This window comes from Tyto alba, unplaced genomic scaffold, assembly GCF_018691265.1.
Source record: "Tyto alba isolate M040663 unplaced genomic scaffold, T.alba_DEE_v4.0 Super-Scaffold_30, whole genome shotgun sequence".
Taxonomy (NCBI): domain Eukaryota; kingdom Metazoa; phylum Chordata; class Aves; order Strigiformes; family Tytonidae; genus Tyto; species Tyto alba.
The window spans coordinates 2,066,629-2,078,851 of record NW_024881305.1 but is presented as its reverse complement, the minus strand read 5'-3'; the positions used below and the strand labels follow the sequence as shown (position 1 = coordinate 2,078,851).

At 63.8% G+C, this 12,223-nt stretch overlaps 1 protein-coding gene across 2 annotated transcripts; it reads right to left on the bottom strand.

Annotated features, from left to right (window-relative positions):
• Positions 1-3,395: 3,395 nt before the first annotated feature.
• Positions 3,396-11,685, bottom strand: CSF1 (colony stimulating factor 1). Of its 2 annotated transcripts, none has more exons than XM_042800317.1 (9): positions 11,641-11,685; positions 10,368-10,499; positions 8,482-8,544; positions 7,991-8,170; positions 7,546-7,723; positions 5,751-6,589; positions 5,439-5,494; positions 5,297-5,349; positions 3,396-4,963 (listed from the first exon to the last, which is right to left on the bottom strand). In XM_042800317.1, exons 1-8 carry the CDS (start codon positions 11,659-11,661, stop codon positions 5,298-5,300), a joined length of 1,521 nt encoding a protein of 506 aa, XP_042656251.1. In that variant the 5' UTR covers positions 11,662-11,685; the 3' UTR covers positions 3,396-4,963; position 5,297. The 2 variants fall into 2 exon arrangements, with proteins under 2 accessions (XP_042656251.1, XP_042656252.1); XM_042800318.1 differs by having other exon boundaries at positions 5,751-5,878.
• Positions 11,686-12,223: the final 538 nt, after the last annotated feature.

Below are 12,223 nucleotides of genomic sequence, written 5' to 3'. Positions count from 1 at the left end.
GGGGGCACGGGGGGCACGGGGTCAGTGGGTGCCCTTTGGACCCCACAGCCCGGCGGGGGAGGGGATGTGCAGGGCCTCATCCTGTCCCGCTCTCACCTCTGACCCCTGGTAGGCAGGAGGGAGAGGGAGCCCCAGGGGTCATAGCGGTGTGGGTGCCCAGCCCTGGGTGGGTGCTCAGCCCTGGGTGGGTGCACGACCAAGGTGGGTGCCTGGCCCCGAGTGGGTGCTAGCACCCACCAGCACAGCACCCCTCAGCTCAGTGCCAGGGCAGGGTCAGGTCCGTGACCTCCCCGGCCCTCGTTACCCATTAACGAGCTGAACGGGGCACCGAGGTCCCTGGGAATCACCTGCCTGCATCTCCAGCGCAGGTGGAGGGTGCTGAGCCCTGTTTGGGGGTACTGAGCCTGATCGGGGCTGCCTTCCTCCCCCCACTCCTCCTCCTCACCCTGCCCTCAGCCGCTGCGGTCCCCTGCCGTGGAGTCCACACCGGCGCCTCCATTTCAGGCAGGGACACCCTCACCCTGCCCACGGGGCCAGGGATGCCGAGGGGTCATATCCTGCACAGCTGCAGGGCTCAGGGCTGAGCACCCACTGGGGCACCCACCCAGGACCCTCGAGAGCACCCGCACCTCTCTGGCAGCATGCAAGGGCCGGGGTCTGAGGGTGCAGGTGTGGGTAGGGTGCAGGCACGGGTCCTCCTGACCCTGGCAATGGGTGTCCGTCTGTCCTGCCAGGCGTCACCCCACTCCCAGCCCCACAGATGGGTGCTCACCCACCCTGCCCGGGCATCACCCCCAGGTCTGTAGGGTGCCCGAAGAGGATCTGGGGACAGGCTTGTGCCTCTGTCCCAGGACAGGCAGGAAGGCAGCAGCCCTGCCCACGGGGCACCCTGACCCCATCCCTGTCCCCAAACCCCCACGGGCAACTGGGAGGGGGGGACTGGGGGGTGGTCCGAGCCCCCTTCGCCTTCCCAGTGGCATTCCCTTAAAACCCAAGCTGGGAAAACATCAGCATTCGGGTTAAAACCCCAAGGGGGGGTGGGGGGGGAGGTGTGCAGATAACATTCTTTAACCAAAATCACTGCGTCTGGCCACAAAACAGCCTCTGGCCACCAAAATCCTCCAGCAGCTCCTTGGCCAAAACCCTGTCCCGGACCCACTGGGCCCCAGGAACCGCGGCCCCGGGGCCCTTTCCGGGCGCCTCTGCCCCGTCAGCAGCTCTGCGGTGCCCGTGGTGACACTGGGGGAGCTTTCCCAGGGTGGGCAGAGCCCTCTCGGGGCGCTTTGGGGGGGTCTTGGGGTGTTTCGGGGGGGGTCTCAGGGCACTTGGGGGGATCTCAGGGCAGCAGGATAAGCCTGGGAGGTCCCAGCCCCTCTAATTCCGCAGACACCGGGGATGGGGGCGACCCCCCAGTTTAGGTGCTGGGGTGCCCAGGGAGGTGCTGGGCCAGGGTGGCCCCCACTCTGTGCCACCCCAATGCCTTCCCCTCCAAAATCACCTTTTTTCACCCCATTGAGGCAGCTTTTTAAGGCACAAACAGCCATTTTTTGCACCCCGGGAGGGGCCCTAGGGTGCCACCACCCTCAATGGCCCACTCAACCCTGCGAGGGGGAAATTCTTTTCCACCCTCCCTTACATGCGTGGAGGGATGGGGATATGGCTCCGTGTCCCCTCAGCTATGGGATCCCTGGCGTGGGGGGCTGAGAGCAAGTTTTGCCCCCCCCCCAAATTACAGGGGGCTGGGTGGGGGCAGGGAATCACCTCTCTGCTCCCAGTGGGGTTGGCAATAGGGTGGGGAAGAGGCCACGGGATGGGGACAGTGGAAGCTTGGCCCAGACCCCGGGGCAGTGAGACAGGTTTTCTCTTTTCACCTGCATTTTGCATGTTCCTTTATAGGTTTAGACAGCTCAAAGCAGCCCTGGGGGTCAGGGATGAGGGTTTGTGAGGTGTAAATTTGGAGGGGACAGGTATTGGTGCTCCTCACACCTCCCCCAGCAGCCAGGGACGCTCCCACCTCTGCTCCTCTGAGCTCTACCAAAGCATTAAGCCGCCATCACAGTCCTGCCATCATTCAGCTCCAGAGTTAACACCTTCTCCTGCGCACCCAGCTTCCACCTGGAGCTCCCTGCCAGGCAGGGGCTCGCTGCTGCCCCCCAGCACCCCCAAGCCTGGGCACCCTGCCCACCCATAAGAGCAGCCTCTGACCTTAAATACCCCCCCAAATCTGACCATAATGATTATGGCCTGAATCCGGCGGGATATATATAGGTCCCACTTCCCTGGGAAGGGGATGTGGACCTGGGAAACCCCCGGCTGGTGCTGGGGAGAGGAAGGGCTGGGCTGAGTCAGCTCTCCTCGAGGAATCCTGTTTGTCAGCAAACGCGGCAGCGCGCTCAGCCCCGACACCCGCAAAAGGCTCCCGGGTCCCATCCTGCCCTTCCCGTCCTCCCTGGGCAAGCGATGGGGGGGGGTGGGGGTGGGGGTGTTAACCCTGCACCCCCCATGGGCACGTCGGTAGGGGCTCAGGATGGCATTGAAGCCCCCTCATGCCCTGGGTACCCCCCCCCCCCGCCACCACCACCCCCGGGAGGTGCTGGATCTGTACAAGGGAAGCAGGATGAGGGGCTCCCCCATTCCTGGAAGGCAAGGGGAGCCGGGGGGGGGGGGGAAATGGGGCGGGGGGGGGGGTGGGAAGGAAATGCCTGTTTGAATGCTGCCTCTCCAAGTGAAGTGCTCGCAGGAAGCTTTTGCCCTGAGCAGCCTCAGATGTGTTTGCTTTAAACAGCTGCTTCCCAACCCTCTGCCCAGATTTTTTGGGGGGCCCCCGTTACCAGGAAGATGAGCCCGTGCCCGGAGCCCCAGCGGTGCCGGAGGGCTGCGGGTGGGCCGGGGGGGCAGGAAAGCCGGATCCGTCCCCCCCTGCCCTGGCGCCGGTGGCCGTGAACTCCCGCGTGCATCAACAGGAAAGCGGCACGGCCGGAGGGGAGCCTGACCCCAAACCCTCGCCCCCCACACCCAGACCCTCGCCCTGTCCCCAGGCAGGGGCTCCAGCACCTTTCCCTGGGTGTCCTGCCCCCCCCCCCCCCCCAAAAGGCAAAGCCCCCACCAGCTCCCCCACGCAGCCCTGGTGTGGGGTGCAAGGAGGAGGGAACACAGCCCCGAGTCCTGGAAGCATCCTGGAGCCGGGGGCGGGGGGGGCGGTGTCTACTACCCCCCCACACACCCCTTTCTGCATGTCCCAGGGCATGGGGGCAGCTCCAGCAGCACCCCCCTGCATCCCCCCAGTATTCAGCCTGCACTGGGCCCAGATCCCCTCTCCACCCCCACACCCCCCCAGCCTTCCCCTCACCCCCCTCCCCATAGCCCCCCCGCCAGCTCTCACACTTACACAGTGCTACAATCTCTGTTTATTAACAATATTAAATATACAAGCTGTTTTCTATTACTTTCTTTAAATAGACTTCTTTAAATGACTTTGTATAAAACATTCCATGGTATAAAAAAAAAAAAAAAAAAAAAAAAAAAAAAGAGGCAAAAAATCTGACACAGCTTAAAGGCAAGTTTTTTCCGCCAGGAAGGGGGCTAGCACAGTGTTGGCATCTCCTCCACGGTGCAAATCAGTGCCGAGCTGGTGGCTTACACCAGCAGCGAGTTTGGCCCCAGTCTCCCTGCTGTGGTCAGGGCTTTCTTCCTGATTTACACCAGTCCCTTGCACTCGAAACTCCTTCTGGCAGTCATAAATACACATATATAAAAAAAAAAAAAATTAATAGTAATGCTTTCTTTAAAAACAGTTTGGTTTGTCCACATTTTCTTCCATCATATAAAAATACTTCAAAACCCAAGAGCAGCGCGGGCCACGCTTCACATTTGGGGCCGGAGGGATGCTGTGGTGGGGCAGGATGCGGCCCAAGCCTGGGGTGCAGGGTATCTCTGGGGCTGGTGCATCCCAAACCGAGCTCCTCCCAAAGCCAGGGAGGGGGGGGCTGAGCCGAAAAGCCCCCCGGTACCCAGCTGGGGCATCTCCAGCTCTTACACCCACGTCGATTCAGTCCTTCCCTGGCCCTGTTTCCCTTCTCGAAAGCGCAGTCACAAAAGAAATCCAGTCGCAGGCGAGACCAGCTCGCAGCAATAACCCTGCGAGGGGGGAGGACAGGCCCCCTGTAAAATACTTCTGTGGGATAAAGACTTTCATCTGCTATATTAAAAATAAAACTGTAACGGCACGATGGCGAGCCGAGGCCAGCTCGGGCGCGGGGACCAGAGCCAGATCTCCGGCGGCAGGAGGATGGGGGCCGGGACGGTGCCAAGCAACACCCCCAAGCCCAGCCCCGCGTGGGGACACGGGCACGGGTGGGCTTTAAATATTCACAGTGTGAGGGTTTAAGTTGCAAGTCGGGGCCGGGGTCGGGCAGCCCAGGGGAGTCCCTGTGACCGACCCCCCCCAAGCATCCAGGACGCTCCAGATAAAGCCTCAGGAAGGGCAGGGTGAAGGGCGGGGGGGGGCTGTGGATGCTGCTCCGAACCCCACCGTGCTGCGGCGCGAGAAGAGCCGGGGACTTCGGGGAGCTGGTCCCCTCCATCTTCAGCCAGCGCTGGCCGCATCCAAGCGGGATCCATCATCCCACATCCAGCACCAGCATCTCCATTCTCCTGCTCCGCACCACGGTGTCACATCAGCCACCACCACCGGCCCAGCAAAGCCCTTCGGTGACAGCCTGATGCCTTCCAGCCCTTTGCTTCCCGGTGCCTGGGGGTCCCACCCGGGGCATATCCCCCCCATCCGTTTGTCCCTGCCAGGGAGTTTTTTTGGCAGTCTCGGGCCGCCAGCACGGGGCGAGGGAAGAGGGAGCGTCAGCATCATGGCAGGACCGTGGAGGGACCAGCGTGTGCCCACCCTCCTTCGCACAGCGAGGAGCATCCGGATCCATCCCCCGAGCAGCTTCACATCCTGCCTCGGGCCCTGGGGAAAGGAGGAGAAAGATGAGAGGAAGCCGAGGCTCTGCCGGGGAGGGTGGGGAGGGGGGGAGAAACACATAAAAACCACAGGGAAAAATACTATATGTATTAAGAAAGTGCTGGTAATGGATTAATGGGCTGCAAAACCGCATGCTGGCAGCGCTGGGGCGCAGACCTGCTCCTCTCCATGTCCTCCCACCCCATCCACCCCCTGCCAGCAGCCAAATCTCCCTGCTCATGGCTGAGGTCAGCGCCCGTGGGGACAGTTTGGGGACTCAACACTGTCCCCACCGGCTTGGACCGGAGCCCTGCGAGGTCCCATCCAGCCCCTGCTCACCTTAGAGGTCCTGAGTCTCCAGCTCTGGACATCCCCTCGCTCCCTGCAGTGCCCTGCAAGGGAAAACCGGGGGGTTTTTAGGGCAGGGTGGCCAGGGCAGGGGTCCCCAAAGCCCCCCCAGGCAGGATGGTATGACACCCACCTCCTCTCCGGCTCCTCGGGGTCGCAGTCTCCATCCTCCAGCGGCCTCTCCAGGACCTGCACGGAGGGAGGGGGAACAGGGAGATGAGCCCTGGGGAAGGGGAGCTCTCACCCCCAGCATAATGAAGGGGGAAAAAATCTCCCAAATAACATCCTCTCACCCTGCTCAGCACCACCACTTGCCCCCCCCATCTTGAAATGATGGGAAAGGTGAGGCTCAACCCACATAGACCAAGAGACAAGTGGGGAAACTGAGGCAGGAGAGGATGCTTGTGCCTGGGGAGGAGGCAACAGGGCAGGGTGGGGGCCTTACCCTGGATTTATACTTGTAGAAGAGCAGCCCTCCCATGGCCAGCAAGACAGCCACCACGCTGGCCACCGTGATGTATATCAGGGGCTCCTGGTGGCCCTCCCTGACGGCCGGCTCCTTCCTGCGCTGCTCTGCGCTCAGAACAAAGCCAGAGTCAAAGCTGGGCCCGGCCCCGCCGTCCTCGGGCTCCCGCAGCCGGCTCAGCCCCCAGCCTCGCGCCCTCGCCCCGTCTCCAGGGCCGCCCGGTGCTCGGCCCCGCATCTCCGGGGCCATCCTGGAGAAACGGAGCTGCGTGACGGGCTCGGACGCCTCGGCGGGACGGATCCTGGCTCCGCCGCCTGCCGAGCCGGCGCCGGGGGATGCTGCCGGCGTGGTGGTCCTGAGCCCGTTGGAATGATCCGGGAGGATGGAGGCTCCCTGCTTCTTGGTCAGATCCTGTGGTGGGTGGCCAGCCACCATTTCAGTGCCCCCCTGCACCAGCTCTCCATCCCCACGCAGGATGGAGACGTCCACCGCTGCCAGGCTAAGGGTCCCGGCCGGATCCAGGAGCGCTTCGGCACTGTCAGCTGGAGCTGTCTGCTGCATCGCAGGGAACGGCACCGACACCGTGTCACCTACCCCGGCACCCAGGACCTCCTCGGTCCCTGAGCCGCCGTCCGTGCTACTGGGGGGCTCAGACGGGGCGTCTAAGTCAGCGAGGGTGGCATGGAGGAGGCTGTAAGGGACCTGGGTGCTAGCAGGTGCCACCTCCTTGCTGGCATGGGTGGCAGTGGAGAGGGAGGGCTGGGTGGCAGAAGGGAGGGCAGGGGACAGGCAATTGCAGTCAGGATCTGTCCCCACACCTGAAAGAAGCAGAGAGAAGAGACGGCCGTGGGGTCACCAGCCTCCAAGAGGGGCACAGCCAGCAAATCTGAGGTTGGGGGCAGCGTCCCCGTCCCTCCCCGCGGCCCCGGGCAAGCGGGTCAAACAGTCCCCTGAACAAAAGGGAGAGCAAAGGTGAAGCAGGGAACAGGCAGGGAGCAGGCAGGGACAGACGTGGCAGCACAAAGATGACAAGCAGTGGGCAGGGTGAAGCAAACCCTGGGTCCCCTGAGCCGACGGCAGTGGGATATCCACGACTTGGCAGGAGCCGGACAGCCACGTTTAACATCCCCCGCGGCACAGGGACACGGCACAGCTCCGACACACGGACGACAGTGAGACATCTCCTCCACGGGCATGCAAACACACAGCACGGGCGCGCGCAAAAGCACGGGCGGCAACACACGGGGCTCTTCCACCCCGGTGGACAACGCTCTCCCCGAAGGCTTCGTCGGGGGAAACTGAGCCGCGGGGCCATTGAAGTGACATGGCCGAGGTCATGCAGCGTGTTGGTGGCAGAGGGGTCCCGGCGTCTCGATTTCTCCATGTTACGTTCAAACCGGGCGCTGCAGCTTTGAGACGGAGCCAAGCCTGATGCCTCCAGCTGGGCCAATGGAGAGGACTCCTTATTCCCCCTCAGCATCTCTCTCTGGCCTCGTTCCCAGCAGGATTCAGCCCAAATCCCACCTCCAGAGGGTGGCCAGCCTCTTCTCCCAACCCCAGCTCTCCCCAGACACAGACGCAGAGCTCGCCGACACACCACCAAGGCCACCCCGTGGGGATGGCCACTAGCTGAGCGACAGAGACGGGGACCAACGCAAACACATGCCGTGCCCACGGCGCCCACGTGTACCCACGGACGGGGACACGCGGCTGTCAAGCTGCTCCATGCAGGCGTGCCCAAGCCCCCCAGCCCGGCAAAGCCTCAGGATCTCACCTGGTGAGGACGTGGCCTTCCTGGGTCCCAAGCAGGTCCTGCGGTAGACCTGGCTGCAATCCTTCTCGAAGGTCTCCTGGTTCTGCAGCAGCTGGTTGATATCTTGGAAGAATTGCTTCACCAGCACCAGCATCTCGTAGGGGGAGGTGGTGAACTCCTCGAAGCACATCTGTGAGAGCTGGAGGAAGAGCCGGGCTCAGCATTGGCTCCGTGACCAGGCAGGGCACCCGGTGCCACTGCCATGGGGTACAACACAGCACCCAGGGCAGAGTTTGGCCCCCCCACAGCTCCCTGATGTCCATGAACTTCCCATCTCTGCTCCACTTCAAGGTCCTGCCCACACACCCACCCCAGGATGCTCTGGACACCCCATTTCACCCAAGGATGAAGACTCAGACCCACACCCCTGAAGATCAGGCACCCCACGAGCCAGGGGACACTGTACCTTTCTCTCCTCATCATCCTCCTCCCTGATGCAGGGGTCGACGTTCTCATCGATCCGGCTGTACATCCTGCGCACCATCTGCATCTTCTTGGCGTTGGACGAGTTCTCCTTGAACTCCGTTCGCTCCAGGATCTTGCCCAGCAGAGGAAAGGCAGCTTTCACGTAGCAGACGGAATCGTCCTGCGAGGACATAGACCCCCTCAGAAAGTGAGACTGGTTACTAGATGGGCAGAAGCAGCAGCACCCATCCCACTCTGCCTGGGGGAAACTGAGGCACGAAGCCACAAAATGCCTTTCTATGGTCCCACGAGCTGCCCAAGCTGGGAATCAACAGCCCCTTGGCCAGGCAGGATGGGTCCCTCCTGGGCTGCCTCCCGCCAAGGGGGACAGGAGAGGGGAGATTGAGAACCTGGGGACCCCCCTCTGGTTCACGAGCCAGCCCTGGTCCCTGTCCCCCTCTGTCCCCCAGTACCCAGCAAGGCGTCACTCACCAACTGCATCTTATTGATGAACTTGAAGGAGACCCTGCCCGGGTGCTGCATCTGGGTGTCAGCCTGGAAGGAGAGAGCAGGATGTCACCCCGCAGCCCCGGGGGGATAACAGCAGAGCTGATACGGGCACCCCAAGGGCATGAAGAGGTGGTTGAGCCCCCTGAATCCATGGGGCTGGGGGGATTCTGCTCCCACTCCTGCTTCATCCCACACCATCCTCCTCCTTCTCGCACAGACGCTTCCCTAAGGTCAAACCTCTGGCAGGGGTGAGCCCTGGATCCCTGACCCCACAGGGACATCATGCTCCCTAAACCAGGGACGCCCGCCTCCCCTGCCTGCTCCCACCCTGCCTCTCTTCCTCCTCCTCCTCCTCCTCCTCTTCCTCCCAGCCCCATGGCAGAGCCAAGCCCTGCTTGATTTTCCCAGGGTCTCCCCTGCACCGGTTGCTTCGCTAAAGCCAGGCTGCAAAAGAGCACCCTGCCATGAAGGAGGTGGCCATGACACCGAGGTCACATATCCCACCGCATCACACAATGCCGGGGTCCCGCAGCCCCATGCCACGACCCTTTCTGATGGGGGAGAAAACCCACCCCAAACAAGCCCCCTGCCTCCGGGCCGGCATCCCAGGCTGGGAGGGTGAGGGCTGCCAGAATTGCCGGCCGGCCGGCAATTCTGGCAGCCCTCACCCTCCCAGCCTGGGATGCCGGCCCGGAAACAATTGCTCCATTATCCCGCAGGGGCTGGAGCGAGGGCCCGCTCCTCCGCCAGCGGGAAGAGGAGAGGGCTGCAATCCCCGGCAGGGAAACCACAACTTCCATTCAAACCTGCCTCCGTCCCCTTCTTCCCCCTCGACGATGCACCCACTTTTTAATCCCTGGGGATTGCAGAGCAAAAGCTCCCCAGGGACACGGAGTGCTGGGACTGCAGGGACAGCTCGGGCAGAGGAAGCGGAGCTTGCACACACCATATCTGCCAGCTCCAGGCACTGTAGCTCAGTGCTTAAGGAGGAAGAGGTAAAGCGAGCCCGGACACAGCGGTTACCCGCTGCGAACAGGAGAGCTCGGTGCAAAGCAAGCGGGCGGCGAGGATTCGGAGGCACCGCTATTGCCTCTCGCCCGCAACACCCCATTCGCTGCAACGGCGGAATTTAATCTGCAACAACCGTGCAAATCCCGGCGTGCCCCCGATTCCCGTTTCTCCCCTGAACATCCGCGTGATTCCCCGCTCGGAGGTGAGCCAAGGGCCAGGGCGAGATACGGTCCCAGCAGCCGGGATGGGGCCAGGAGGTGCCGCCCTGTGGGGTGGGTGCCAGCACCCGGAGCTGCCCACAAGCCCCGCAGGATGCAGGCACCCATCGCCCCAGCCCGGCTGGCTCCAGCACCCAGCTAGCCAGGCCGGTGGCCCCCCTCACTGCTTGCCACCCACCCACAGCCCCATTGCCAGCCCAGCTTCCAGGCAAGCAGCTGGACTCAGGAATGCAGCCGGATTCCTCAGCTTAACCCCTGCGCAGCCGCCCAGAAAACACCACAGCCCAGCAGCACCGGTCCCCTTCTCTGCTTCCCCATCACCCCAGAACCCACCCAGCCCCACTCGTGCCCCATTCCCGGCCACGCTTCTGCCAGCTCTCGCTTCCCCTCTTCTTCCATATCTCCTGCCGGCCCTTTTCTGCAGCCACTCTTGCTAAAGGCAGGATGGCACGTCACCCCGCCGTGCCCGCTTCTCCCTCTCATGCCCATGGATGCTCAGCTCCTGGGTACCACCGCTTTGCTGGTAGAGTGGAAAATAAGCTGATTTGCTTATTTTCAGCTCTAAATAAGGGTGGATTTGTGCCTGTCCAGCCCCAAACAAGCCCCCACCCCACGGCAGAGCCCGGGGAGGGCACTCACCAACTCCTCCAGCTCGGCCAGGTGCTTCTCCGTGATGATCTGTTGGCAGTAACTGTTCTGCTCCGTCTCATGGATGCTGCAGACCAGGAGGAGGAAGAGGGACGACAGCAGGGTGCAACGGAGCAGGCACACCTGAGCATGGCAGAGCAAAGGCTTGGAGCAGGGCTTACACCCCCAACCCCAACCCCCCCCCCCGCGAGCCCCCTGCCCTTCCCCACCACCCCCCAGTGAGGCCACCTTTGTGGTGGACAGGGCTTGACCACAGTCCAGCTGGATAACCCCCCCACTATGGTCTTCCAACCTCCACACCCATCCCCATCCCGTTATTTTTAGGAGTGCCAGGTCAGCGAGGAATTTCCCAGTGCCCGGTGCGGGGGCTGCATGGCCAGGGCCATGGACACGGCTCTTGGCCACCTCCACATCCCCCATCCAGCCCTTGTCCCCTCTCCCACACCATTTCTCCGTCTCTCCTGCAAATCTTCTCCTCCACCCCGGCTCCAGGGAACCATCTGACGCACTGACCCACCCATCCCCAAAAATCCTCTTCCCACCCTTCGAACCCCCCCAGCCTCCAGTGCCTGCACCCGCCGGGCTCTTTCCATGCAGCAGCTCTGGCGTCGCCCCAAATTCCCCTCCCGACCCCCCCGCAAAGAAGTGGGGAGGCCCCAAACCGTGGCGGGACCCCGGTGGGCAACGGGGCTTGTTGCATGGCCAAGCCCCCCCCCCCCCCCCCGAGGTGGGGATGGAGCAGATGCCTGGGGTGGGGACGTGTGCGTGTGTGTGTGTGTGTCCCCCCTTAGTGCACCGGCACCGAGAGGGTGCCTCGGTGATGGTGGGGGGGCGGAATTTCCCTTGGAGGTTGTCCAGAAATCCTCCCCTCTTGTGAAATTGCAAGATGCCGCCCGGGCCACCACCGAGACACGGCCACGGCTGGCCGGAGCCTCACCCCACCGGGGACGGAACGGGGCTGAAGCCGGAGCCTCTCCCCGCCGGGTCCGGGGTGGGGTGGGGGGGGTGGGATGGAGCCGAGAACCGAGGAGGGAATGGGGCTTCACCCCGCGGGTGCGGGCGCTGGGCCGGGGCTGGAGCATCACCCCGCCGGGACCCCCGCAGAGGGGATCTGCCACGTCCCGTCCCCCCCGCCCCGGTGCGACCGGGAGAAGTGGGGCTGCCGGCGCGGCGGGGGCGGCTCCCCCCGGGGCCCCCGCGCAGGTGGCAGCGGGGGGAAGGGTGGGGGGGGGGGTCCGTGGGAGAGCGGGAGGGGCCGCCGTACCTTGGCTCCGAGGCGGGGCATGGGGGCTGCCGTGGGGCCGGGGCTGCCGTGGGGCCGGGCGGTGCGGGCGAGGCGGCGGCGGGGCCGAGCGGGGCCGGGCTGAGCCGCCGCCGCCGCCGCGCTCCCCTTTATAGCGCCGCGGCAGCATGTGGTTTATGAGAAAGGGCTGGCGGGCGGCCAGCGATCACGGCTCGGCTCGGCCCCGCTCGGCCCGGCCCCAGCACGGCCGCGCTCGGATCGGATCGGATCGGATCGGATCGGATCAAGCCCAGCCCGGCCGGGCTCGGCTCGGATCGGATCGGATCGGATCAAGCCCAGCATGGCCGGGCTCGGATCGGATCGGATCAGCCCCAGCCCGGCTCGGATCGGATCGGATCGGATCGGATCGGATCAAGCCCAGCATGGCCGGGCTCGGATCGGATCAGCCCCAGCCCGGCTCGGCTCGGATCGGATCAGATCGGATCGGATCAACCCCAGCCTGGCTCGGATCGGATCAACCCCAGCCCGGCTGGGCCCGGATCGGATCAGCTCAGATCAGATCAACCCCAGCCCGGCTGGGCTCGGATCGGATCGGATCGGATCA